A 27,015-nucleotide genomic window follows, 5' to 3' on the forward strand; every position below is an offset into this window, starting at 1 on the left:
TGAATGGAAGATCTTTGTTTCTGTAATTCTTTCAAATAAATAAATTTTTTTTTTAATTTATTTTTTTGAAAGACAGAAGGAGAGAGAGAGATCTTTTCATTGCTGGTTCACTTCCTCCAACATGGCCTCAATGGCCCCAGGATGGGCCAGGCTGAAGCTAGGTACCTGAAATTCCAACTGGGTCTTCCACGTGGGTGGCAGGGGCCCAAATGCTTGGTCCATTTTCTGCTGCTTTTCCAGGCACATTAGCAGGGAGCTGGATCAGAAGTAGAGCAGTCGGGATTCTAACTGGTACGCAGATAGAAGGTTAGTATCACAGGCAGCAGCTGTACCTGCTGTACCACAGCACTGACCTGTTAAATGTCTCAGCAATTTTTTGATCAGAGTAATTCAAAGTAAAACTTCCTAGTGGTTTTGATTATCCAAGTCCAACCTGATACTTAAAGCTAGAAATATACAAAATTATTTTATAGTACTATTTAGTGGGGCTGGCATTGTGGCTTATTGGGTTAAGCCATAGCCTGCAACACCTGCATCCCATATGGACACTTGTTCATGTCTTGGCTGCTCTATTTCAATCCAGCTCTCTGCTGATGGCCTGGGAGAAGCAGCAGAAGATGGCACAAGTGCTTGGGCCCCTGCCTCCAGGTGGGAGACCCAAATGAAGCTCCTGGCTCCTGGCTTTGGCCTGGCCTAGCCCTGACCATTGTGGCTGTTTGGGGAATGAGCCAGCAGATGGAAGATCTCTCTGACTCTCTGTAACTGCCTTTCAAATAAATCCTTAAAAAAAATACTGAATGAACCTTGCTGCATGCTATTTAAAAGGTATTGTGTATAAATGTGTGTTTGCTTATGTGCATGTTTTCTTGTGCTTGGTCTGTCCCTCTGCTTATGATATTTAAATGAATATGTATTTGAAATTGTCTTTCTTAGATGGAGATGGTGATGGCGATGGAGATGGAGCAACTGGAAAGAAAAAGAAGAAGAAGAAGAAGAAGAGAGGATGTTAGTGTTCTATGTTACTCTTAACTTGATGAATAGGTTTGAAGTTGTTTAAGGTACTAACGTGTTAGTTAATATGCAACTTCTTGGCATTTGTTTAATACAACATTTATTACTAAAAGCAGATCTTCACATACGAGCTAGTTTTTTGCTTATTTTGTTAATGCACAGTGGACATTTTTTAGTAAGACTTTATTTTCTTTTTACTGATTTGTAATAGCTACTGATTTATTGTCGCTCCCCCATTCGCGGAGGAACGACACAGGACCCTGCACTGTTCTTTTGTCTGCTCGGCCTTTCCCGGCTTTGCTGCTGGTCCTTCCCGGGTTGGCTGCCAACCCCTCCACCTCCGTGGAGGGGCGGCTCCCTCTGCCACTTTCCCCACTTCCGTGGGGGAGCGGCACACCGCCAGCCGGCTCTCTCGGGGGCTGCACAGATGTTATCCGGATGTTCCTGGTGCATGTTGTCTCTCTCCTCCTTTATAGTCCTCTTCCACCAATCCCAACTCTGCTACCCACACGCCGAGTAGGCTGCTCTCCTCCAATCAGGAGCAGGTCCTGCTGTTTATTGGTTGAACTGGAAGCAGCTGTGTAGAGGCTGTTTCTCCCTTCTCAGCGCCATATTGTGGGAGAGCAGATGCATAGAATAAGTCTTAATTCCAGTAACTTAGTCTAGTCTGAGTTGCTCCCCACAATTTATAGTAGCCATTCCATCTCTAGTGAATGAAGACAAACATTTCTGCCAAGCTTACGTTGTTTGAACACACAATGGAATCCTAAGGAGTTAAGACTTGCTTTCCCAAGCAGCAGTAAATCAGGAAATTGTAAGCATAGTGGCTGACGTGTCTTATGTTTCTAACTGAAAGGTCAAAACGAGAAAGTTCCTTAAAAATCAGGACATGGAACAACCATTAGCAACTGAGAAAACTGATAACAGCTTAATTTTATTTTTAATTACAGAAGTTAATGCTCTGTTTATTTATATCTCACAGCAAAAGTTCAAACAGACCCTCCCTCAATTCCAATATGTGACCAGTATCCTAATGGTGTGTTTCCAAAAGGACAAGAATGCGAATATCCGCCCACACAAGATGGGTAAGGTTCATGAACTGGTTTCCAAGTTGACTTTTGACAGTTGTAGCTTAACAGTTAAGCAGATTTGATTTTTCTTAAACTTTGATCTACTACTTTAATAAAAGCTTGTGAATTTGCTGGGAAGAAATGTGGTAGAAAATGGCTTAGATTGAGACCCGTAGCTGGTTGATGAGTTTAAAATATTACAGTGGTGATTGCAAAAAATAAAAAAATCCTTGTCAATAAAGGTTAACCTAAATTTTTTACTTCTCAGTACTTGGAACATGGATTTGCATGGGATTCCAGTCTTTTACCCCCTGTAAACTGTATTCCTGGTACATTATAAGTATGCTTTCCTCTCTGGGTTTTTGTGATTAGGTGAGAGTTGAGCGATTGAAGAGTTGATGCCTACATTATTACAGTTTATTCCCTGAAACCATTTACAATTCTATCAAATTCAATGTAAATAAGTATTTTTTGGTGTCTTGCTTTTTTTTTTTTTTTTTCCTTAATATCTTATTTATTTGAGAGGTAGAGTTACGGACGGAGAGGCAGACAGAGAAAGGTCTTTCATCCACTGGTTCACTCAAATGGTTGCAACGGCCAGAGCTAAGCCAGTCCATCACCAGATGTCTTGCCTTTTTTTTTTTTTTTTCCTTTTTTAAAGATTTATTTATTTGAAAGGCAGAGTTACAGGGTGGAGGGGGGAGAGAGAAAAATGTGTTCCATTAACTTGTTCACTCCCCAAGTGGCCACAGTCCAAGGCTGGGCCAGGCCGAAGCTAAGAGTCTGGAACTCCATCCATATCTCCCACAAGGGTGCAGGATCCCAAATACCTGGGCCATCTTCCACTGTTTTCCCAGGCACATTAGCAGGGAGCTGGATTGTAAGTGGAGCAGCTGGGACTAGTGCCCATATGGGAGGCCAGCATCACAGGTGGCAGCTTAACCCACCATGCCACAGTGCAGGGGCTGGCGACTTCCCAGTTCTTTTAGTTTTTTATGTATTGTATTTATTTGAAAGTCAGAGTGAGAGAGCTATCACTAGAGATCTCCCATCTGCTGGTTCTTTCCCTAAATACCCACAACAGAGATATGCCATACTGAAATCAGGAGCTGGAATGCAGTCTGGGTCTCCCATAGGGGTGGCAGGGACTCCAATATTTGGATCATCACCTGCTGCTTCCCAGAATGCATATCAGCAGGAAGCTGAATAGAGAGTAGAGCTAACAAGAATTTAGATGCTCCCATATGGGATGTTGGTTTCCCAAGTGGCAGCTTAACACTTCCATAAAGCAATTCTTTGTAACATATTGTTGAGTTACATAATTACAGTAACAATTCAGATGACTTAAATAGGTTTGGAAAAAATTTAGCTGATCCTTTTTTTGTTTGTTTGTTTTGTTTGAAAGAGTTACAGAGGGAGGTAGAGAGAGGTAGGTCTTCGATCTGCTTGTTCACTTCCCAAATGGCTGCAACAACCAGGGCTGGGCCAATCTGAAGCCAGGAGCCAGGAACTTTGTCTGGGTCTCCCACTTGGGTGCAGGGATCCAAGCACTTGGGCAGTCCTCCACTGCTTTCCCAGGTTCATTAGCAAGGAGCTGGATTGGAAGTGGAGCAGCTGGGACTAGAACTGGCACCCATATGGGGTACCAGCACTGCAGGCCCAGCCTTTAACTTACTTTGCTCCAGCGCTGACCCTTCACCTGATTCTTAGAAGTTTTCTATAATTAGACGTTTAGACGGGTCAGCAGAAGCTTAGTGGAATTTGGACTGAGAGCATGGAATTGGGGACCAATCTATCTGCATTTGAATCCCATTTCTAACTTACTCGCATTCCACTTTGGGCAAGTAATTTATCATTGTCTTCTGTGCTTTCATTTCCTTATCTTTAAATGGGCATTTTGTAGAATTGCTGTTAGGAGCAATAATAATGTATAAAGCACTTTTGTAAGTGAATGTTAAGTAAGTTAGCCTGTCAGTCACAGATATTCCAAGTACCATACTAACATGTAAGTCAATGTCTTTTATAGAAGGAATTGATGAATCTGGTGGTTGCAGTAGTTGGTTAAGATAGCTTCTGCTGTAACATTTTTGTGATGGCCTATTGACACCTTTGTTTTTCTTTAAGCATAGAAAAATAATGTTATGTTTTTACCTGGTCCTTGTTTCCAGTTAGGAATATTATCAATGAATAAGTCTGTAAAAATTGAATTTTATGGCATAGGCATCTTTCCTTGAATTTGAATTCAGTGATACCTGTGACTTACAGGATCTACTTTTAAAGAGTCACAGAATATGTAATTTTGCATAACTTACATAAATTCTTGTAGTACATATGAAGTGATCACATTTGTTTTCAAATATAATATTTTAATTTTTTTTTTGCTTGTTCCCTCTTCTTTCCCTTCCTTCCAGACCCATGTTTACCACCTAGCAGGTAGCTGTCCATATTTTTCTATACTCATGTATACGTCTGTGTCTGTTTACGTAAGAGAGTTTTAGGGTCATTGTTTTACACAAACAGAATTATAGACACACTTTTCCCTCCACTTTGCTTTTCTCATTTAGTACTATCATGGAAGTCCTTCCAAGTCAATTACAATAACTCTGTTACTTTGATAATGTGCTATAGTATGAATGTACCATACTTAATCCTCCATTCTGTGACGGACACTCACTTTGTACTCAGTATTTTTTACCACTGTAATCTGTTCTAAATAAACCCTTCTAAGTAGGTAGATAAGGTAGGTGTATGTGTATTTTGTTTGCTGATTATTTGGTTGTTTTCAGAAATGAGATTACTAAATCAAAGAATATATTAATGTTTTAGTTTACAGTTCTTAGACTGTTAGTGATTTTGAGTGTCTTTTGATTGATGGCCTTGTTTATGTTATCTTTTGTTCTTCCAGAAGTTTTAAATGTAGTATATGTCCATATTTTATACTTCTGGGCTCCTGTGAGTGTAATTTTCTTGAATTCTCCTTTCGTGTTTGTTATGTCTTTAATCTGAAGTTTTTTGTGCAAGATTAGAAGTGATAATTTTCTTTGATTTGGCTAGCAATTTTAATATTAAATCTAAATTCAGTGAGTGCTTTTGTCCTGTATTCTCATGTAATGGAATTAATTCCTGGATTATTCTGTTTCATTGATCTGTTTCTGTAATTTTATTTGGTCTGATATCTGAAACTTTACATTGATAAGACACACATAGATACACATACAGAAATGCCCTTGTTAAAATTCTCATCAGAATCACATATTTATATATTAATTTCTGAAAATCAACAGTTTTATCATGCTGTCTTATCGAATGTCATTGTATGTTTCTTTTCACTTGTTCAAAAAAATTTTTTTTTTCCCAAGTAGAATCCTATCCTTTTCTTGTTAAATTTACTCTTAGATGCCTTCAGGTTTTTTATCATTGATACGAATGAAGTACTTTCATTTCCATTTCCATGTGCTTAATGCTAGAATGGAGAGCAAAACCCTTGATTTTCCTACACTTGTTAACATTTAATCTTTTTAATTGTGAATATTGTGGAAAACTTGAAGTAAGATTTTATATTTGAAAAAAAATACCTGAGATATTTTAAGATCCCCAAAACTACTTTTTTTCTTACTGGTAGCTGCTGCTGCTTTCTTTCTTTTTTTTTTTTTTTTTTAAAGAAAACTTTTATTTAATAAATATAAATTTCGAAAGTACAACTTTTGGATTATAGTGGTTCTTCCCCCATAACCACCCTCCCATCCTCAGACCATCCCATCTCCTACTCCTTCTCCTGTCCCATTCTTCATTAAGATTCATTTTTAATTATCTTTAGATACAGAAGATCAACTTAGTATATACTAAGTAAAGATTTCATACTGTTAGCTTCTGTTCCAAGTTAAATGTAGTTGGAAAGCTTAAAAAAAGGTATTATTTATTTATATGTTAGACTTTCCAGGGTAATACTTTTTTTTTTTTTAAAGATTTATTTTATTTATTTGAAAGAGTTACAGAGAGAGGTAGAGACAGAGAGAGAAATCTTCCATCTGCTTGTTCACTCCCCAGATGGGTGCAATGGCTGGAGCTGTGCCAATCTGAAGCCAGGAGCCAGGAGCTTCTTTTGTGTCTCCTGCATGGGTGCAGGGTCCCAGGGGCTTGGGCCATCTTCTATTGCTTTCACAGGCCATAGCAGAGAGCTGGATCGGAAGAGGAGCAGCTGGGACTAGAACTGGCAACCATAAGGGATACCAGCGCTTCTGGCCAGGGCTTTAACCCGCTGTGCCACAGCGCTGGCCCCAACTTTTCTTTCTTTCTTTCTTTCTTTCTTTTCTTTCTTTTTTTTTTTTTTTTAGATTTATTTTATTTTATTTCAAAGTCAGAGTTACACAGAGAGGAGAGCAGAGAGAGGGTGAAGTTCCATCCGATGGTTCACTCTCCAGATGGCTGCAACGGCCGGAGCTGTGCCCGTCAGGAGCCAGGAGCTTCATGCAGGTGCAGGGGCCCAAGGACTTGGGCCATCTTCTACTGCTTTCCCAGACCATAGCAGAGAGCTGGATGGGAAGTGGAGCAGCCAGGTCTCAAACCGGTGCGCAAATGGGATGCCCATGCTTCAGACCAGGGGGTTAACCTGCTGAGCCACAGCACTGGCCTCCCAACTTTTCTTAAATATTGAAATTTTGTTGCCATCCTAGAGAAATACAAAGAAAGTGGTTTTTTATTCTTCAGGAATTTCTTTTTACATTCATATGACCTGTTTGGAATGTTTGCAAATACATTTTAATCAGTATTCTTGCATATTTGGTATAGAATTGATAATAGTTTGTATTTTGCCTTCATATTTTTTTAAGTAGACTTGTATTGAAAATTGAATTAATTTTCAGAGAACTGTAAACAGTACCAGGTTCAGTGCATTTGAAAAACATTTTGAAATAATTGCATACTCACAGAAAAGTGTCAGGAATAATACAAATAACTCCCACAAACCTCTGATCCATGTTTCCTGTGTTGTTGCTGTTTCATAATAATCTGTTCAGTGGAGTATTACACTTGTTAAAATTATTTATTATAAACAGATAGCTTTTCATTATCTCCTTTGCAGAGGGAGGCCAAATGTGAAAAATGAAAATTGGTTCATCTGTATGCATACTTTTTTTCTGAACAATTTGAGAATAAGTGCATTTTTGGCTAGAATTCTAGATATGTAGATAAGGTATCCTTTTCATAGTGTACTATATGAGTGTCTGATACCACTTTACTCGTTATTGGTGATGTTAATTTTTTTATCACCTGAGTAAGGTATTATCCAATTTCTTAAGTATATCATGGCTTTTTCTTGTAATTAGTGATTTGTGGGAAGTAGCTATGATGATATGTAAATGTCCTGGCCGTAAAGAGCACCTCCTCACATGTAGTGTGCCATTGGTAATCCTTGTCTGAATCAGTTTTTACTACAATGATTTGCTGTCTCTTTTTTAAAAAATTAGCATTCTTTCTACATTTCTGGCATCATTAAAACTTTATGAAACCAGTTTTTTTTTTTTTTTTTTTTTTTTTTTTTTAATTAAGATTATTTATTTGAAAGTCAGAGTTACAGAGAGAGGAGGAGACACAGAGGTGTCTTTCATCTGCTAGTTTACTCTCCAGGTCACAGCAACAGCCAGGGTTGTGCAAGACTGAAGCCAGGAGCCAGGAACTCCATCTGAGTCTGCACCTGGGTAGCAGGGGCCCAAACACTTAGGCTGTGTTCTGCTGCTTTTCCCAAGCCATTAGCAGGGAGCTGCATCAGAAGTGGAGCATCCAGGACACCAATTGGCACCTATGTGTGATACTGGCATTGTAGGTGGTAGCTTTACTTGCTGTGCCATGCCATCCCCTGAAACCAACTTTAATTTAATAGGTGTAATGCTATTCTATCCTGTGTCTAGTAATTGTCTTTTTTTTTTTTTTTTTTTTGGACAGGCAGAGTTAGAAAGAGACAGACAGAGAGAAAGGTCTTCCTTCCGTTGGTTCACCCCCCAAATGGCCAACATGGCCACACGCTGTGCCGAGCCGATCCAAAGCCAGGAGCCAGGTGCTTCTCCTGGTCTCCCATGTGGGTGCAGGGCCCAAGCACTTGGGCCATCCTCCACTGCCTTCCCGGGCCACAGCAGAGAGCTGGACTGGAAGAGGAGCAACTGGGACTAGAACCCCGAGTACCGGCGCCACAGGCGGAGGATTAGCCTAATGAGCTGCGGCGCCAGCCTAGTAATTGTCTTAATGAGTTAAAAATCAGATTTTTCTCTCTTTCTGAATCCTTGTGAGTAGAATGAAGAATTATTTTGAAATTCTTGTTACCTACTTCTAAATTCAGTAGGCAATTTTGGGAGGGCAGTTAACTTGTTTAGAAGTAGTATATCCATTAGGAGATAAGATTAAGCAAAAAGAAGGAAATACTATTTCTCCTTTATTCTCCAAGTCAATAAAAACCACTTCCAACAATTAACGTTTCTTCCTCCAATGCGTCTCTGTGGTTTATATCCGTGGTCAAGTTGCAGCTTGGGATTCCTGCATTCCAAATCAGAGTCCTTGAGAACCAGCTCTGCTTCCATTCCAGCTTCCTGATCATGCATACTTTGGGAGATAAGCAGGAGATGACTCAAGTCCATGTCTCCCTGCCACTCACATGAAGACCCTGACTTCCTTGCTCCTGGCTTTGGCCTTGCACAGCCTGGGTGCTGTGGACATTTGGGGAGTGAACCAGCAGATGGAAGACATGTCTGAGTGCCTTTGTCTCTGTGCCTTTTAAATAAATAAAGCTAAATATGTGTTAGAAATACCTGGGAATGCTTTTCAAGATAGAACCATACTGTAAAACAACTTTATAATCACTCAGAATTTACTTAAGTCAGTAAAGAAACTTGCAGTATTTCAAATGGCTCAACAATTCATATCTGTATGTGTACTGTTTAATCATTTACTCCTCCCTTACTGGATATACAGTTCATTTTCACTTTTATTAGCAATGCTGGTAGAATGATGATATGATAAACTCATTACCTAGATTGGATAGTAGGAAATAATCATGTTAAACCTGACAATGATCTAAAAACTCAAAGCATTTTAGGAGAGTAATTTTGGGGCTTGTAGCTTAAAGCAGAGTTGAATAAACTTTTTCTGTAAAGGGCCTGATGTCAAACATTTTAGGCCTTGAGTATTATTAACTTTTCTGATGGAGCATGAAAGAAGTTACAGAGAGTAGATAAAGGAAAGGGCACAATCATGTTGCAGCAAAATTTTATTTACAAAGTAAGTATCTGGCTGGCTTGTCTGTAGCTGGTACTTTGCTGACCACTGACTTAGAGGCAAATAGGAATAATTTCTTGAAAGCATCACATTTTAAAATATACAGTGTCTTTTTAAAGAAATTATTTGAAAGAGATTCAGACAGAGAAGAGAAATAGATCTTCCACCCATTGGTTCAGTCCTCAAATGGCTGCAGTGGCCCAGATGAAGGCTGGGCCAGGCCAAAGCCAGGAGCCTGGAACTCCATCCAGGTTTCCCACATGAGTGTGGGGTCCCAAGGACTTGGAACATCTGCTTTCCCAGGCCATTAGCAGGCAGCTGGATCAGAAATGGAATAGGGACTCAAACTGACGCTTCTGTGGGATGCTGGCATTGCAGAATGCAGCTTAACCTGCTATGCCGCAGTGTCAGCCCCAAAAGCGTTGCTTTTATACACTATTTTTTGTACCACAGTAGTCACTGAATAGTGAGCTTTGTATTCTACATTGAGAATGCATGAAAGTAGGAACAAAAAGTTTTTTCAAAGATTTTGATTCTGTTTAATATTGTTAAGTTTATTTATTTATTTGAAAGGTGGGGAATAGAGAGAGATCTTTCATATGCTGATTCACTCCTCAAAAGACTACAATGGCTGAAGCCAAGAGACTAGAACTCCATCCAGGCCTCCCACATGGGTGACAGGGGCCCAAGGGACTTGGGACATCTGCTGCTGCTATCCCAGGAATATTAGAAGGGGGCTGGATCAGAAGCAGAGCAGCCAGGAGTGTAACTGGCATATCATGGGATGCTAACATTGCAGGAAGTTGCTTAACCCACTGCACCACAACTCTGGCCCAGAGATTTTCATGTTTTTGAAAGTGCACTGCTTAAAGGAAGTCAGTGAATCCCAATTCCCAGAAGTTGGATATAAAAATCCCTGGCAGTTTTTATACATGTGAGCATATCTTTAAATGGATGATTACCTCTAATATGGGAAGTGGCTTCAGAAGTTCATGGAAAAGTGGAACTGAAAGATAGCATATGGTTTCCATGAACTTTTTGAAGAACTCTTATATACAGTGAGAAAAATCCTGCACAAGCACATAATGGATGCTTTCAGGAAATTATATATAGATATTCAATCCTGCACAAGCACATAATGGATGCTTTGAGGAAATTATATGTAGATATCAGGTCAGGTCTTTGGATCAACACAGTGGGCCCTCCGTGGCTGTGGGTTCTGTATTCCTGGATTCAACCAACTGCTGATCAAAGACAGTAAAAATTAGTCTGTATTCCACGAGTATGGACTGTTTTTCCTTGTTATTCTTCCCTAAACAGAGCAGTATAACAACTGTTTACATTGTATTAGGTATTATGAGTAGTCTAGAGATGATTTGAATTACATGGGAGTGTTTATATAAGTTGTATGCAAATACTACCATGAAATTTTAAATGAGGGACATGGGCATCTGAGAATTTTTGTACCTGGGGGGAACCTGGGACCAATCCCCTACAGATACAGGGGGACAGCTGTACTGAAGCCATTGGTAAAATTAAATGCTAACTTTCGTTGTGTTCCTTTAATATCTCGAAAGCATATATTACCTCAGGGTGAAAGGATGATTCCCATCAGCAGCACCTTGCTTTCTAGGACTCTTTGCTGACATTTTTGGATGTTTCCTTGTCATTTATATTGGCAGGATATTTGTCCCTCTGAGTATGAATGAAATCTCATTTGAGAATTGATATTCTTTTTTCCCTCTAAGAGGCTTAAAAAAGGTTTGACTGAGTTGTTTGCAGGTGTGTCTTTGTATTCTGAAATTTTGTTGACATAAATCCAAAATGTCTTGTATTAGTATATTTTTATCTTCAGCTTTTTACTTGTTCTGCTGGTTTTTAAGTGACTAATGCTGTGCTGTGCCTACTCTTAAGGCGAACAGCTGCTTGGAGAACTACAAGTGAAGAAAAGAAAGCTTTAGATCAGGCTAGTGAAGAAATTTGGAATGATTTTCGAGAAGCTGCAGAAGCACATCGACAAGTTAGAAAATACGTCATGAGCTGGATCAAGCCTGGAATGACAATGATAGAAATCTGGTAAAAGGAATACAGTTTTGTAAGAACATGGTTTAAAACATTTTGTAGCACTTCCTCTCCATTTATGAATGTTTGACTTCCATTACCACTTTGCCAGTAAAACTTGAAGTAAAGGTTCCAGAAGTATCTTCTAAGAATCTGTGTAACGAGGAAATCATAAGAGGTGCATACAGTTCTACCTCAGCCACCCTGCTTTGGGCACATGCACTTATGATCGATTTTTTCTGTCTGGAAATTTGTCATTTTGCTATTTAACAATTCATGTTAAGAAATAAAAATTCTTGGAGTAAATATCCAGACACAAAATATAATGCAGTGAACAAACCAATAACGATAATTATTTCTGTAGTTTTTCCCCTTGAGAAATGCTTAGTATAAAAGACAACTTGATTTTCTGATGCAATTTTAAAATACGTGAGATGAGCAAGTAAAATCAATGTTTAGGTTGCTCTTAGTTGAGACTCTTCATTTCCTCGTAAACTAAAGTAAGATTGTTTCCTCTAGGCTTCTAGTAGAATTAATTTCCTTGTCTTTTAAGGATGAGCTATTTTTATAGCATCAGAGAACAATTACTTGTTTACATCCAGATTGTGCTCATATCACTCCCCAAAAGCAGTTTAAGCATTTTAGTGAACTTTCTGATCTTGATGAGCTGTCAAGTATCTGTGAGAATGCCAATGTATATGAATTCCCTTTTTATTTGTTTATTTTAGTGAAAAGTTGGAAGACTGCTCACGCAAGCTAATAAAAGAAAATGGGTTAAATGCAGGCCTGGCATTTCCTACTGGGTGTTCTCTCAATAATTGTGCTGCCCATTATACTCCCAATGCTGGTGACACAACAGTATTACAGTATGATGACATCTGTAAGATAGACTTTGGAACACATATTAGTGGTGAGTTCTTGGAAATCATTCCTATCTCCTGCACAAAAAATTCCAGTTGTTCTCTGTTGGATGGAGTTATAAATACTGAACTCTGAAAATTTTGTTCTAGCCTCCTCACTTTTCAGTAGAACTATGTTGAGGCAGATTTTGAGGTCCCCTCCCTCCCCCCGCCCTAAGATTTGTTTACTTGAAAGGAGGAGAGAGAGAGAGATCTTCCATCTGCTGGTGCAGTCCCCAGATGGCCACAACAGCCAGGACACGGCTGTGCTGAAGTCAGGAGCCAGGAGCTTCTTCTGGGTCTCCCACATGGGTGCAGGGGCCCAAGGACTTGGGCCATCCTCAGCTGCCTTCCCAGGCATATTGGCAAGGAAACTGCATTGGAAGTGGAGCAGCCAGGACTCAAACCGGTACCCATATGGGATGCCAATGCTGCAGACTGTGGCTTAACCTGCTTACCACAATGACAGCCCCATATTTTTATTTATTCTTTTAAGATTTATATATTTTATTTGAAAGGCAGTCCCCAAATGGCTAGAGTGGCTTGGGCTGTGCCAGGGCAAAGCCAGGAGCCAAGAACTTCATCAGGGTCACCCACATGGGTTCAAGGGCCCAAAGACTTGGCCGTTTTTGCTGCTTTCCGTGGTGCATTAGCAGGAAGCTGGATCAGAAGTGGACCAGTGCAGCTAGGACTTGAACTGGCGCCCACGTGGGATGCTGGCATTGCAGACAGTGGTGTTACCCGTAGCGCCACAGCGCCGGCCCCTGGCCCCAGATTTTGAGATTTAAAATTCTACTGAGTGACTTGGAAAACTGTTGGTTAACTGAGGTTTAATCCTTTGTATCCAGGCATGACAAATACAATCCTGTATTTTCTTTATTCATTTTATTTGTCATTTATGTGGCTAACTGACATAAAACATGTATTTAAACCTTTATATCCAAGAGTTTGCTTTTCTAAATTCTCAAAACCCAGTCAGGTAGGTATTTTGTCACCCCACTTAACAGGCGAGAAAGCAGGCTTAGATTAAGTACTTACCTAAGGTTTTACTGAATTACATTCTGTGCCCCTGGGCTTGTCTTCTGTACGCTGCTGTTCCTTAGTTTCCAAGCCTTTTTTGCTTTTGTCTGGGTGGGTGCTGAATTGGTTCTGTTTTGGAGCAACGTATACTAACCCTGTAATTATTCCGAAACCTTAGAAAATAGAAATATAGTTTCCATTTTTTTTTTCTTTTTGATTATGAATAATCTTTGGGTACTCAGGTTCAGTCTTCCTTTGAGCCCATCATTCTGATTTCTGTTAACTAGCAAAGTTAATAGTGTAAAGCAAATACATTGACTAGCTAATAAGTAACAAAATTTTGTCTTTCAGGAAGAATTATCGACTGTGCTTTTACTGTCACTTTTAATCCTAAATATGATACATTATTGAAAGCAGTAAAAGATGCCACTAATACTGGAATAAAGGTATGTGAAAGGTGACACCATTTTACCCAGTCTATTTTAAGTGCTTAAAGCCTGTTTAGGGTCTGTGTGTAATTAAGGTGAATTACAGAATTTGCTGTTTTTAGAGTCTTATAAAGTGTACCAAAGACTTTTTTTGCCTCTAATTTTACTAACATTTATTACAATAGAGTTTGCATCTATTTTTGCCTCTCAAATTAACTGTTGTTTTTGTGGTTGTTCTTTTAGTTTTAATGCTTACTTTAGTTGCTAGAGCAGTTTTAGGTTCATAGCAAAATTGGGCAGAAAGTACAGAAATCTCCCATATGCTCCCTGCTCCCACGCAGGTGCAACCTTGTCCACTGGCAACATCCCACAACAAGAGATCATTTTTTTTTTTTTAACATTTTTAAAAGATTAATTTTAAGAGATTGAGCTTCCATCCACTGGTTTACTCCCCAGATGGCCACAACTGTAAGCTGTGGGCCAGGCTGGAGCCAGGAGCTTCTGGGTCTCCCATGTGGGTGCAGGGGCCCAAGGACTTGGGCCATCTTATCTTCTGCTGCTCTCCCAGGCACATTAACAGGGAGCTGGATTGGATGATGTGGGGGATGAGTAGCTAGGACTTAAACTAGTACTCTAATATGGGATGCTGTTAACATTATTGAACCAACATTGATACTTCATAATCATTCCAAGTCCATAGTTGATGGTTGACTGTTAGTGTTGTGAGTTTTGTGGGATTTGAAAATATATGCTATTGTATATCCATCATTGTAGTATCATTCAGGGTATTATTACCCTCAAAGTAGCTCCACTGATTCATCCCTCTCTCCTGCTAAGCCCTGATATAACCCAGCCTCCTTCCTCCAGTGTTGCGTGTGTGTGTGTGTGAGAAAATACACATTACATAAAAGTTAACCATCTCAGCCATTTTTAAGTATATCGTTCACTGGTGGTAAGTCCTTCATAGTGTTATGCAGCCATCACTGCCATTCTTTTCCATCACTCTTCATCTTGTAAGACTGGAACTGTACCCACTAAGCAGTAACTCCTGATTTCCCTCTCCCCCAGCCCCTGGCAGCCACATCATCATACTTATGTTTGTGTTTGTACTAATACGTGAGTATATGAGAGTTTATTTCTGGGATTTCTATCCATTGGTCTTTGTGTCTGTTTTTATACCAGTATCACACTGTTTTGATTGCAATAGCTTTGTAGTAAGTTTTGAAATCAGGAAGTGTGAATCCTTCAATTTGTTCTTTACCAAGATTATTTTGGTTCTTTAGGATCTCTTGGAATTTCATACAAATTTTAGAATGGGTTTTTCTGTTTCTCCAAAAATGCCATTGGAATTTTGATGGGGATTGCATTGATTTCTGCAGTTCAGATTATACACCTTAACAGTTTTGTTTAAAAAGATTATTTATTTGAAAGGCACAGTTAGAGGAGAGGGAGGGAGAAGGGGGGGAGAGTGAATCTTCATCCACTGCCTACTCCCCAAACGGCAGGAGCTGGGCTGATCTGAAGCCAGGAGCCAGGAGCTAGGAGCTTCTTCTAGGTCTCCCACACGGCTGCAGGGCCCCAAGGACTTGGGCCATCCTCCACTGCTTTCCCAGGCTGCAGCAGAGAGCTGGATAGGAAGAGGAGTAGCCAGGACTCACACTGGTGCCCATATGGGATGATGGCACTGCAGGATGTGGCTTTACCCACTACGCCACAGTGCTGGCCCCACATCTTAACAATATTAAGTCTTCTAATCAATCGTCATAGGATGTGTTTCTAATTTTTGTCTTTTTAAATTTCAACAGTGTTTTATAGCTTTCATTGTACAGGTTTTTTACTTCCTTGGTTAAGTTACTTCCTAAGTATTTTTATTCTTTTTGATCATGTTGTAATTGTAGTTTCATTCTGTTCTTAGTTTGTTCAGTGCTTTTATCAGGAAAGAATGTTGAGTTTTTGTAAAATGCTTTTTAGATGTGAATTGATGATAATGTGTTTTTTTCCTCCATTACATGAATGTTTTTTACATTGTTTTCATACTGACCCATCCTTGAGGTCTAGGAATAAATCCCATATATTCATGATGCATTATCCCTTTATTATTTTTTTTTCTTTTTTTTTTTTTTTTGTCTTTTTTTTTCTTTTCTTTTTTTTTTTTTCTTATCCCTTTATTATTTTAACATTTATTTATTTGAAAGGCAGAGTTATAGAGAAAAGGGGGGACATGGGGGAAGAGAGAAGGTAGGATCTTCCATTTACTGGTTCACAATGGCCTGGACTGTGCTATGCAGAAGCCAGGGACTTTTTTTCTTTCAGGTCTCCCATGTAGGTACATGGGCCCAAGGACTTGAGCTGTCCTCTGCAGGTTTCCCAGGTGCAATAGCAGGGAGTTAGATTGGAAGTGGAGCAGCGTATATCGGACGTCGGTGCTGCATGTAGGCCATGTCTTAACCCTCTCTGCCATGAAGCCGGCCCCTGCATTTGCTAATACTTTATTGAAGATTTAGTTAGGAAATATTCCCTCCTGGGTTTTTTTTTTTTTTTGGGGGGGGGAGGTTGAGAAGGATTGATACTAGTTCTTTAAATGCTCAATAGAGGGGCTGGTGTTGTGGAATAGTAGGTAAAGCCACTCTCTGCAATGCTAGCATCCCATATGGGTGCTGGTTGGACTCCTGGCTGCTCCACTTCCAATCCAGCTCCCTGCTAATGGCCTGGGAAAAGCAGTGGAAGATTGCTCAAGTATTTGGACCCCTGCCACCAATGTGGGAGTCTGGGAGGAAGCTCCTGGCTTCAGTCTGGTCCAGCCCTGCCTGTTGCAGTCATAAGTCTTTTAAAAAAATGATAGAATTCACCAGTAAAGTCACTGGGTCTAGGATTTTTTTGTTGTTGTTGGGGAAAATTTGATTGCTCATTCAGTGTCCTTACTAGTTATTTATTTAAACTTTAGTTTTAGGGTTGTAGGAATTTGCTCATTTCATCTAGAGTATACAGCTGTTATTGTAGAATTGCTTATAATTTTCTCCTGTAATCTTCTTCCTAAAAGAAAAATATTCAAAAGGCAGAGTGATGAGGTGGGTGTGAAAAGAGAGAAAGAGATAGATATCTCCCATCTGAATGTCCTGGTCTGCTAGGTCTGCCTCCCAAAAGGGAAAACACGGAAGGGGGTTGCAGGTGCATAGGCCCTTTACATCCCGTGGAAGTCTTTTAAGCCAGAGGGGTTAAGAGGTAAGGGTTCACAACATTGTGGTGGACACGCTGCTTTGTCTGTACCTCTGTTACCAGAATCAGCAATGAAAGGATCACAATGAGATCCTTGATATTTAGGACAAATACCTTTTTATCCATCCTGGATCCTCCCATCGTGTGCAAGTTGCTCTGGGAGTAGGTACCTGCCATTCAGCTTCTGCTACTGCACTTCGTCATCTGGTGCTTCTCTGGGGGTTTACCCACTGTTGGTAGACTCCAGAGTTTCCAAATATCTACGTGAGACAAAGGCTGCCAGTGCATTTATTGTCTTAAAGTCACTGTAAAATGTTGTACTTAAAAAAGATACACACTCTTCTGTTTTTTTAGTGTGCTGGAATTGATGTCCGTCTGTGTGATGTTGGTGAGGCCATCCAAGAAGTTATGGAATCCTATGAAGTTGAAATAGATGGGAAGACATATCAAGGTGTGTTCTTTTAAACTGTCTTGTTTTGCAGTTAAATTTACAAATACTCTTTTTATTTATTTATTTTTTTGACAGGCAGAGTTAGAGGCAGAGAGAAACATCTTCCTTTTCCGTTGGTTCACCCCCTAAATGGCCGCTACGGCTGGTGCGCTGCGCTGATCTGAAGCTAGGAGCCAGGTGCTTCTCCTGGTCTCCCATGCGGGTACAGGGCCCAAGCACTTGAGCCATCCTCCATTGCCTTCCCCGGGCCATAGCAGAGAGCTGGATTGGAAGAGGAGCAACCGGGACAGAATCCAGCGCCCCAACTGGGACTAGAACCTGGGGTGCCGGCGCCGCAGGTGGAGGATTAGCCAAGTGAGCCATGGCGCCAGCCAACAAATACTCTTGATTACTGTCTTTACATCAGTTCATATTTTTTTCTTAGGAAAATAAAAAAAGAACAGGAAATGAATTTCCTACTCAGAACGTAGTAGAGTACCGTGGTCACTGACTGGGAACTAGTCTGAGCTACCCTGGTAGTTGATGTGAAGGCCCCTGCAGAATTACCCTAGGTTGTGTGTGACTAGTTAAATCAAGACTGAGAGAAGCCAGAAGCCCTTTCCCTTGAGGCCTTCCAGCTTTGTTTTCTCACATTCAGAATTTGGAGGCCAGTTCCTTGTACCTTCCTTCAAATCTTTTTTTCTTCTTCTTCTTCTTCTTCTTCTTTTTTAATTTTAGAATTATTTATTTGAGAGACAGAGCTCTCATCCATTGGTTCACTCCCCAAATGCCTGCACGACTGGATGCTGGGCCATGCCAAAGAGGGCAGCTGGGAACTCTGTGTGCTGGAGATTTGTGTGGCAGGAACCCAAATACTTGAGCCACCATCTGCTACTTCCCAGGGTATGCATTAGTAGGAAGCTGGAATTGGGAGCAGAGCTGGAACCTGAAGTAAGGCATTCTGAGAAGAGATGCAGGTGTCCCAGGGTGCATCCTAATTGCTGTGTCAAACACCCACCCAGACCTTCAATTCCAAGTCCTTTGCCGCCTCGTGTTGCCTAGGCATGAGTCCCAGAATCACCTGTGCTTTCGATGTGCTGCTTCAGTCCAGCTCTCCCTCAGCTCCCACTTCTGTCAGTACTTCAGTTACAGATCTTTGACCTCGTGCTCACTGCTCCATAACCTTGTCCTAATAACTTTCTTACAGATTGTCTGCATTTCCTTGAGCCAAATTCTGTCTGTTATATAGACTCTTCAGTAGTGACTCTTGGCTTCCTTGTCCCTCAATACATTCATGTTATCCAGCATGCTTCACATTTGCCTTTGCCAATTATAGACCACAATATGTCCACCAAGTGCAGGAGTGGTTCTTCTCTGAGACCGGACAGCACCTGTCTGTCTTGCTTTCCCTTCTGCGATACATTCCCCTCCTTGATTTTGGCAACAGCCTAACTTGTGTTGGTGGTATGGGTGGCTCCAGTGTCTAAACAGGAAGTCCAGTTAATAACAAACATCACTAGTCCCTGGCTAACTTGTAGCTCCACTTCTGATCCAGCCTTCTACTTATGTACTTGCTTGGAGGTGGCAGGTAATGCTCAAATACTTGGGTTCGTGTGGGAGAGCTGGTTGCAGTTCCCTGCCTTTCCAAAAAAAAAAAAAAAAGTAAACATTTAAAAATAGAAAAAGTGTTCAGTTATTTTGAGGAATGAGGAATCTAGGCCTCAGCAGGCCTAGATTTCTTAGACTCTACTGTATTCTTACTAAATTCACTGCGTAGTCAACTTAAAAGCCACAGCAGTCTGCGAGAAGGCTGACTGCATCTGCACTGCATTCTTGTTTGAGAAATTGCTGACATTTACAGATTCCAGTAGCAGCTAATACAGACCAGTGTCCTCTGTTTTTCCTTTCCTTTTCTCTTAAATCTACAGTTCTTAAAAAGTACATTCATTTACTTAAAAGGCAGAGAAAGGGGGAGAGAGAGAGAAATATGTCTTCCATCTGCTGGTTCAATCCTGAAATGGCCACAATGGTCAGGGTTTGGGCCAGGCTGAATCCAGAAGCCAGGAACTCCATCCAGGTTTCCCACATGGGTGGCAGAGGCCAAACTTGGACCATCATCTGCTGCCTTTTCAGCAGAGTCCCCGCTGATCTCTCTCCCAACATGCAGACGTGGCATGAATTTTAGCATCTGTGTATTCCAGGTCCCGCAGCCTGCTGCGACCCACTATGTTGAGGACTATAGTTTTTGTATTTGCTTTTCTTTAATAATTATGCATCTCTCTATATAAGTTTAATGAATGGAATTAAGTTTTTTGGGGGGGACAAGTGTAGCTTAGTGGGTTAGGCCATTCCTCTACTTGGGGTGTCCGCATCCCTTAATGGAGTGCTGCTTCCAGTCCAGCTCCCTGCTGATGTATGTGGGAAGCAGCAGATTGATGGCTTAAGTAGAATTTTTGACACTCATGTGGAAGACAAGGATGGAGTTCCTGGCTCCTGGTTTTGCCTGGAGTAGCCCAAGTTGTTGCAGGCATTTGAGGAGTGAACTAGAAGATGGAAGATCTCTTTGTCTTTGCCTTTCAGAAAAATAAATACATGTATATCTTAAAAATTTTGGTTCAGAAAATTTTTAAGACTTTTTGCATCAAAATAGACAAATATAGAATTGTGCTACCTTTACATTTTATTACAGTTGGTGATGTATCTACAGGTTTAAGTTTTATTGCTGAATGTTGTTTCATTGTGAGACATCTCATTGTGTGAAAATGCTGGATTCTGTCTAGTATATCATTGATTTCAGAACATTAGCATTGTTTAGCTTTTCTTTTTAGTGTTGATATAATAATAAAATACAAAGTCTTATAAAACTGCCTTTTTGACACAGTAGCCTTGCTTTACATTTCCTTTTGATCCATTCAAATGTGTATTTTAAATCATTTGGGTACATGACATTTTTTCCTGTTGATTTATAGTAACTCTTTAGATGATACCCATTGTGTCCTCATCCTATAATTTTACTTTCTTCCATCTCTTAACTCTCTTCTAATACTTGATCAGTAACACTGCAACAAACTACTTTTACTATTCCACCAGATTCTTGTTTGTTTTTGACTATCGTAATGTGAGGTTATTTAGCAGAGGCATACTTTTTTTTTTTTTTTTTTTTTGGACAGGCAGAGTGGATAGTGAGAGAGAGAGACAGAGAGAAAGGTCTTCCTTTGCCGTTGGTTCACCCTCCAGTGGCCACCGCGGCCGGCGCATTGCGCTGATCCGAAGCCAGGAGCCAGGTGCTTCTCCTGGTCTCCCATGGGGTGCAGGGCCCAAGCACCTGGGCCATCCTCCACTGCACTCCCGGGCCACAGCAGAGAGCTGGCCTGGAAGAGGGGCAACCGGGACAGAATCCGGTGCACCGACCGGGACTAGAACCCGGTGTGCCGGTGCCGGCCGCATACGTTATTTTTAAGTTCCTGCTTGAACTCTGCATTCAAAAATGATTTCTATTTATGCTCACAGAGAACCTGAGTAGTTTCTTTTTTGTGTTCTTTATTATGACAGTGAAACCAATCCGTAATCTAAATGGACATTCAATTGGGCCATATAGAATACACGCTGGGAAGACAGTGCCCATTGTGAAGGGAGGGGAGGCTACAAGAATGGAGGTATGTGAGTCATTCGTCCTTGTGTGACAACCATTTGTATGTTTCCCCCCAGACTGAAGCTTGTGTTGAAGGAAATTAGCTTGCCCTAGCAGAGGTTGGGCTGTGTGTGTGTATATGTGTAGGTCAGACCAGGGTTCTGTCAGTTGTAGAATCTGAGGCTGTTTATCCATCATTGAGTGAATATTTATTGAGCATCTCCTAGATGTCAGTTTCCTTGGCTGATATCAGTTGGGAAGTCAAGATAGTAGTTGTGATTAGCCAAATTTTTCTTCTCTCCCTGTTAACTCTTATGTATTTTTTAAGGAAGGAGAAGTGTATGCCATCGAAACCTTTGGTAGTACAGGAAAAGGTGTTGTGCATGATGATATGGAATGTTCACATTACATGAAAAATTTTGATGTCGGACATGTGCCAATAAGGTGAGAGTTACTTTAAAAGCATTTAAAAGTATACAAGGAGATACATTCATAAATATATAGTTGTATAGCACAACAGTAAGTTTAGTGGGTTTGAATAATACAGCAGAAATATCAGCACGTTACAGATTTTAACTGAGGTAAAAATGATAAACTTATTTTTCAGATTTATTTTCTGATCTCAGAGCAGAGATGATTTTGCTAGCATTCCTGAATTTTGGCTCTAATATTTTCCTATTGGTAAACTCCCTATTGTAATTTACATTGTTTCTTTTACCTTTTGGAGATGATTAAAGGCTGGATTTATGCCTCCTTTTTTATGTGTAGGTCTGAGTTTGGTGCCCAAACAAGGAACTTCCCACAGTTATTCCCTGTAGATAGTCAGACTGGGAATTTTACACAAATGTGCATAGCTAACACAAACATGCTGAGAGGCCTCCAGCTGCTTTCCTAGTCAGGTGCCATCTGTAATGAGGTATGGGCTGTTACACAGTCTTGCTTTTGATTGTTCGTAGCAGCAACAGAAGTTGTTGAACATTTTTATCAAGTGAAGACATGGCTAAAGTCTGGGTTTTTCTTAACAGGGGAAATGAGTTGGTAACTCTTGCCAACTATTAATCTTGGATTTTTCTCCTCTTAGGCTTCCAAGAGCAAAACACTTGTTAAATGTCATCAATGAAAACTTTGGCACCCTTGCCTTCTGCCGCAGATGGCTGGATCGCTTGGGAGAAAGTAAATACTTGATGGCTCTGAAGAATCTTTGTGACTTGGGCATTGTAGATCCATATCCACCATTATGTGACATTAAAGGATCGTACACAGCACAGTTTGAACATACCATACTGTTGCGTCCAACATGTAAAGAAGTTGTCAGCAGAGGAGATGACTATTAAAGTTTAGTCCAAAGCCACCTCAACATCATTATTTTCTGAGCTTTGTTGGAATACGGTATACCAGAATTAATTTGCAACATATTGTCTATTTTAACAGTGGACCTGTGTAACACTTTTATCCATGTTTAAAGGAAACTGAAAGGCAAACCATCTAATGTAATTAACCGAGGAAAAAGCTTTCAGGACTTTTCAAATGTTAACTGTTTTTTCCCCACTGTCTAGGAAGTGCTATAAAGCTCAAATTAGTTAGGAATGACTTAGCCAGTTTTGTTTTGAACACCTAAGAAGCTTTTTGGATATTTATATTGCCATATTCTTACTGGAATGCTTTGAATGACTACATCGAGTTTTGCACCTATGCCCTCTGGTATTGCTTTTTAACCTTCCTGGAATCCATTTTCTAAAAAATAAAGACATTTTCAGATCTGAGAGCTACATTTGAATGTCTGTGGTTATAATTCTGAATAGGAGATAGCTACACATAGGGAAATACAGAGCCTTTTATCTGGACTATAGACCTCTTCTGAGATTTTCTTCCGGCACAGTGGCTAAAACAAGATCTATATGTGCATGAAGTGGGACAGTCGTCTTGATAAATGAATATACAGCTATAAAAATGTTTTCTTTCTTTATAATAGTCCCTATCATTATTTCTCGGATGGAAAGCTGTACTAATTGCAACGTTAAATAAGAACTTTGTATCCACTTGAAGCCCCATTCAGTAAACATGTCAACATTTAGATTCTTCATCTGATGGTAGCTTTTATCGGGAATATCTCCAGTTTACTCAAAAAACCCAAAAGGGCATTTATGCCACAGAAGCTAAGAAAAATGGCAAAATCTATGTTTAGATCTTGTTCTAGTTAGAAAGGTTAAATTCAAATTAAGCTTTTGTTAATGCACCAAATGGAAGTGAGGTTACAGCTGCCTTCCCTGTAGCAGCTAAGTGTATCAACTTGAATGTAAGGGTAAATTCTTACATGTTAAGAACTTGTTGGGAAAGTTCCAACAGTTTTAAAGTTGTTATGTCCCAAGGTAAAGCCTTAATTTGTGTACATTGTAGCACTGAGACTTTATTGCCATTGGGATGCTGTTTCATTGGTCTTTTGTTTAGTGTTCTCTTGAGAAACCTGCGACTTGTGTACCTAGATCATTTGTTAACATTGAAAAGCTGCTTTCTGCATTAGAGCTGTAAGCGAATGTTTCCTTTTGGGGAAAACAATGTAGATTTTAGCTACCTGGGCTATGTCGATTATGGTGCTACTCTTCAATAGCTACCACTGAATAATTTCTCCATTTTTTTGTGATTTGTGCTAGTAGCAGAGCTCACTCACACCTACCTGGACACAGCGTAGGGCTTGGGCCCTCTGGCTAACTCCTTGGGTTTTTTGAGTTGATTTGTTTTTGATGTGCTTTTGTGGGAGGCATAAACACAAGCATCTTGATTTTCTAAGTCAAGGAATTTAAACAGTGATCCCCTATGAATGAGTGCTTTTGGAGCTTTGTAAGACAGTCATGCTCTCAAATGTGATTATGAGCTCCAGGCTCCCTTCCCAGGTAACTGCTGGGAGCAGTGGCATCACTCTCTCTCCCTGGTATGGCTGGAAGGGGTATGAGCTTGAAATAGGAAAGCTGTCGCTTATGAAAAAATTGTACTGTTTTTCTACTAGCCATGTATCTCCTGAAATCACTGTTATGTTTACGATGATGTACCTTATCAGTAACAAATTATTAGTTTGATGTTTAACAATAGTGCCTTTAGTAAATTATTTTACAACCAAAACACGTCGTTTCTTGTAAGATCAAATTCGCAGAATGTAGAAGTCCATGTTATGGTTTAAGAGAAGACTTTTTCAATGCAGTTTTAGATTCACAGCAAGATTCAGTGGTAAGTACTACAGATTTTCCATATATCTCCAGTTCTCCCAGACACTCCCCTTTATAGGTGTTATTTTTGAGATTAAAAAGGGCTAAGTGACTCCCATATATTTTTAAATTTAAGTGTAAATATACCATTCTAGATACCAGCTTTAAAGTGGTTCTTTTAAAATCCCATTAAAATTAGGTGCTAAAATGAATTACATTTTAGGAGTAGGCATTTGGTGCAGCAGTTAGACTCCACTACATCCGTTATTGGAGTGCATGGGGTTCAAGTCCCATTCTGTCCTATCCTAGCTTCCTGGATGGCCAATAATGGTTCGAATACTTGGTCCCTTCTCATGTGGGAGATCCAGATTGAGTTTAGGTGGGGCTTTGGCCTGGCTCAGAGTGGCTATTGTGGGCATCTGGAGAATGAACCAGTGAATGGAAGATCCGTCTCTGCCTTTTGAATAAATAAGATTTCTAAAATGTATAGTGTTTAAAAAGTAGCCCTTGACCATAAAAACAGCTAGACTCAAGTATCTTGACCACATAAATCTTTAATGAGGTGTAAGTGTGTAACAATCGAGGTAACAACTTAGAAAGGAGCTTGGTAAGCGAACAGTTCTAAATTTAGCCATTTAATGGTTATTTTTGGCACAAATAATTTGTCTATTCAATGATAAATCCTCATTGTATTTCACTGTCATCTGCCCTGTATGACCTGTTTCCTGAAATTAAAGAAAAACTAGCTAGTAGATGTCCCTTTCAAGTTGATACTTACGGATCTGCAAATAAGCACGAGGATAAACGATCTTCAGTGACTGAGCTCAAGCTGCTGTCACTCAGCTGTACAGGTTAGTGGATTCTCCCCTAACTTGTAACAGGACCTCAAGGAGGTCTAGGAAGATTAAAGAACAAAAATATCTCAGTACATTTCTGATAAAAACGAATTTAGATGATTTTGGTGCTTTAAATTCCTGGGCCCGGTGTTTATCTCAGAGGCTCCTCATCACATAATTCTAGCCAGTAGAAAAGTCCAGATTTCAGTTATTTAGAAAGATGAGATGCTAGACAAATAGCCCAGTTGCCAGTTTTAAACAGTTACCTGCCCTATGCAATTTTTTCAAGATTTAGTCTTTGAACTAAAAATCTCTAGCTACACAAAGCTTTTTAAGAGCTAATGTTACCAAAGGTGTAAAATGAAATCATACCCAAGATAAAGTATACCTGCAAAACATAATATACTGGTTTGCTCAATACAACTTTTTTGTTAGAAACTGCTTTATTTTAAAGAACCTATTTGCTGCCAAATCATCATAAGTCCCAGCCATCATTTTTTGTGTCCATGGTTCCAAAGTTCATTTAAATATACTATCTGTAAAATTGCCATTTTTATTTACATTTTGACTGTCAAACAATTATTAAAATAACAAAAGTTCCATTAAGCAAAGTAATGTCTATCTCGAGCCCTGTGTCTCCAATAAAACCTCAGGATATCAAGCAGTATGATTGATGAGTCTTAGATGGTACCTTCATATTTCACTTTGAATACGTAACTCCCCTCAAGGGACAAATGGCCTAAAATCCACCCTCCTCCATTTTTGGTTAAGCCTTGAAGAAAGTGTTTAATTTTCCATTTATTAAGATATGAGAATTTGTATAGAAAATAGCTACAAAAGATAAATGATGCCACCTGAATTTCTTAAAGATTGCACAAATTCATGATCTGAGCCAATTAAGACATCAAGATATGAGGTAAAACTAGTCCGAGGTAAACATTAAAAAGTTTAAAATTCCAAAATACTTGAAAATAATTACCCACAGTTGATACATATATTTTTTAAGATTTTTTTTTTGGTTCGATACAAAATGTGTAAAATGTAGTGTACGCTGATTCATAAGAAAAAAAGCAAGGAAGCTCATAAGTCAACCCTTCAAAGTATATACAAATCCCAGGAAGAAAGCCCCACTGTCTGGATCAGCTAAAGATTTCATTAGAAGAGGTATCAGCATCTTCATAGGAATGCTGGCTACTAGACAGGAGCTCTGGAGCCAAAAGTTTAGAATTTCCATTCTCAGTAACTCGCTGGGTATAAAACAAGATATAAGCTTGGGCCTTGCATACTTCATCCATAGTGCACATGCTTAGCTTGGAATCATTGCAGTGTACCCAGAATCCTAGAGTGAAGCACAGAAATAGGGTATTTATAAAGGATCCCCAGAAACTTTAATATATAAGGTGTTAAATTTTAGTGAAACTAAAACTTTTTCTAAAGGAAGTTTTCTAGCCAATTCTCCAGTGAGAAATACTCATATAGTTTGGGCATTATGTTACTACTAGTAGTTTGAAGTTACAGAATCTGACTGATTATGAGAGTATATGACATTCTACATAAAACAAATAGTGTACAACTCTTATCGCTTAGTGTTGAATTAATCGCCTTTGTGGATTTTCTGGGCCTTGGTCCATACCTCTGTTGTCTGTGTGTTTGTGGGGATGGTGGTTACTCATACTTTGTTCAAAAGTACTAAAAGGGGCGATGAAAAGTAAAACCTTATGCCAGTGTCTTAACTAGACTGCCCTAGAGGGGTCCAAGGAGACAGTGAATGAATATGAATGTTGTATGTGAAGCTGGAACTCAAAATGTGTTCCAAACGTCTGATTCTGCCGTTCATTAGATGCCTTGCTCTTTAACAAAATGAAGATAGCTAGTCAATAGGACCTGCTCTTGGAAGTAAGTCTGAGGTAACTCTTTGGGCCCAGCGTTGTGGCATAGGGGGGTGAAGTC

At 39.8% G+C, this 27,015-nt stretch overlaps 2 protein-coding genes across 6 annotated transcripts in view; one reads left to right on the top strand and one right to left on the bottom strand.

Moving 5' to 3' along the window:
* The window catches only part of METAP2 (methionyl aminopeptidase 2), a 33,558-nt gene extending 10,760 nt beyond the window's left edge, over positions 1 to 22,798 (top strand). Inside the window, exons 3-11 of the mRNA XM_008256902.5 lie at positions 934 to 1,005; positions 1,994 to 2,096; positions 11,259 to 11,420; positions 12,134 to 12,315; positions 13,676 to 13,770; positions 17,323 to 17,419; positions 20,951 to 21,054; positions 21,358 to 21,473; positions 22,111 to 22,798. Of these exons, the coding sequence (XP_008255124.2) occupies positions 934 to 1,005; positions 1,994 to 2,096; positions 11,259 to 11,420; positions 12,134 to 12,315; positions 13,676 to 13,770; positions 17,323 to 17,419; positions 20,951 to 21,054; positions 21,358 to 21,473; positions 22,111 to 22,363 (1,184 nt within the window). The 3' untranslated portion in view covers positions 22,364 to 22,798. The remainder of the gene's footprint in view (positions 1 to 933; positions 1,006 to 1,993; positions 2,097 to 11,258; positions 11,421 to 12,133; positions 12,316 to 13,675; positions 13,771 to 17,322; positions 17,420 to 20,950; positions 21,055 to 21,357; positions 21,474 to 22,110) is intronic.
* USP44 (ubiquitin specific peptidase 44) overlaps positions 22,109 to 27,015 on the bottom strand; it is a 31,097-nt gene continuing 26,190 nt past the window's right edge. For 4 of the 5 annotated variants that reach the window (XM_051845769.3, XM_089308789.1, XM_051845774.3 and 1 more), the window contains exon 6: positions 22,109 to 26,404. In XM_051845769.3, the coding sequence (XP_051701729.1) occupies positions 26,205 to 26,404 (200 nt within the window). In that variant the 3' untranslated portion in view covers positions 22,109 to 26,204. The remainder of the gene's footprint in view (positions 26,405 to 27,015) is intronic. The other variant, XM_089308790.1, reaches the window with a different exon arrangement.

Source organism: Oryctolagus cuniculus, chromosome 11 (genome assembly GCF_051225735.1).
Source record: "Oryctolagus cuniculus isolate XC-2025 breed Fujian yellow rabbit chromosome 11, ASM5122573v1, whole genome shotgun sequence".
Taxonomy (NCBI): domain Eukaryota; kingdom Metazoa; phylum Chordata; class Mammalia; order Lagomorpha; family Leporidae; genus Oryctolagus; species Oryctolagus cuniculus.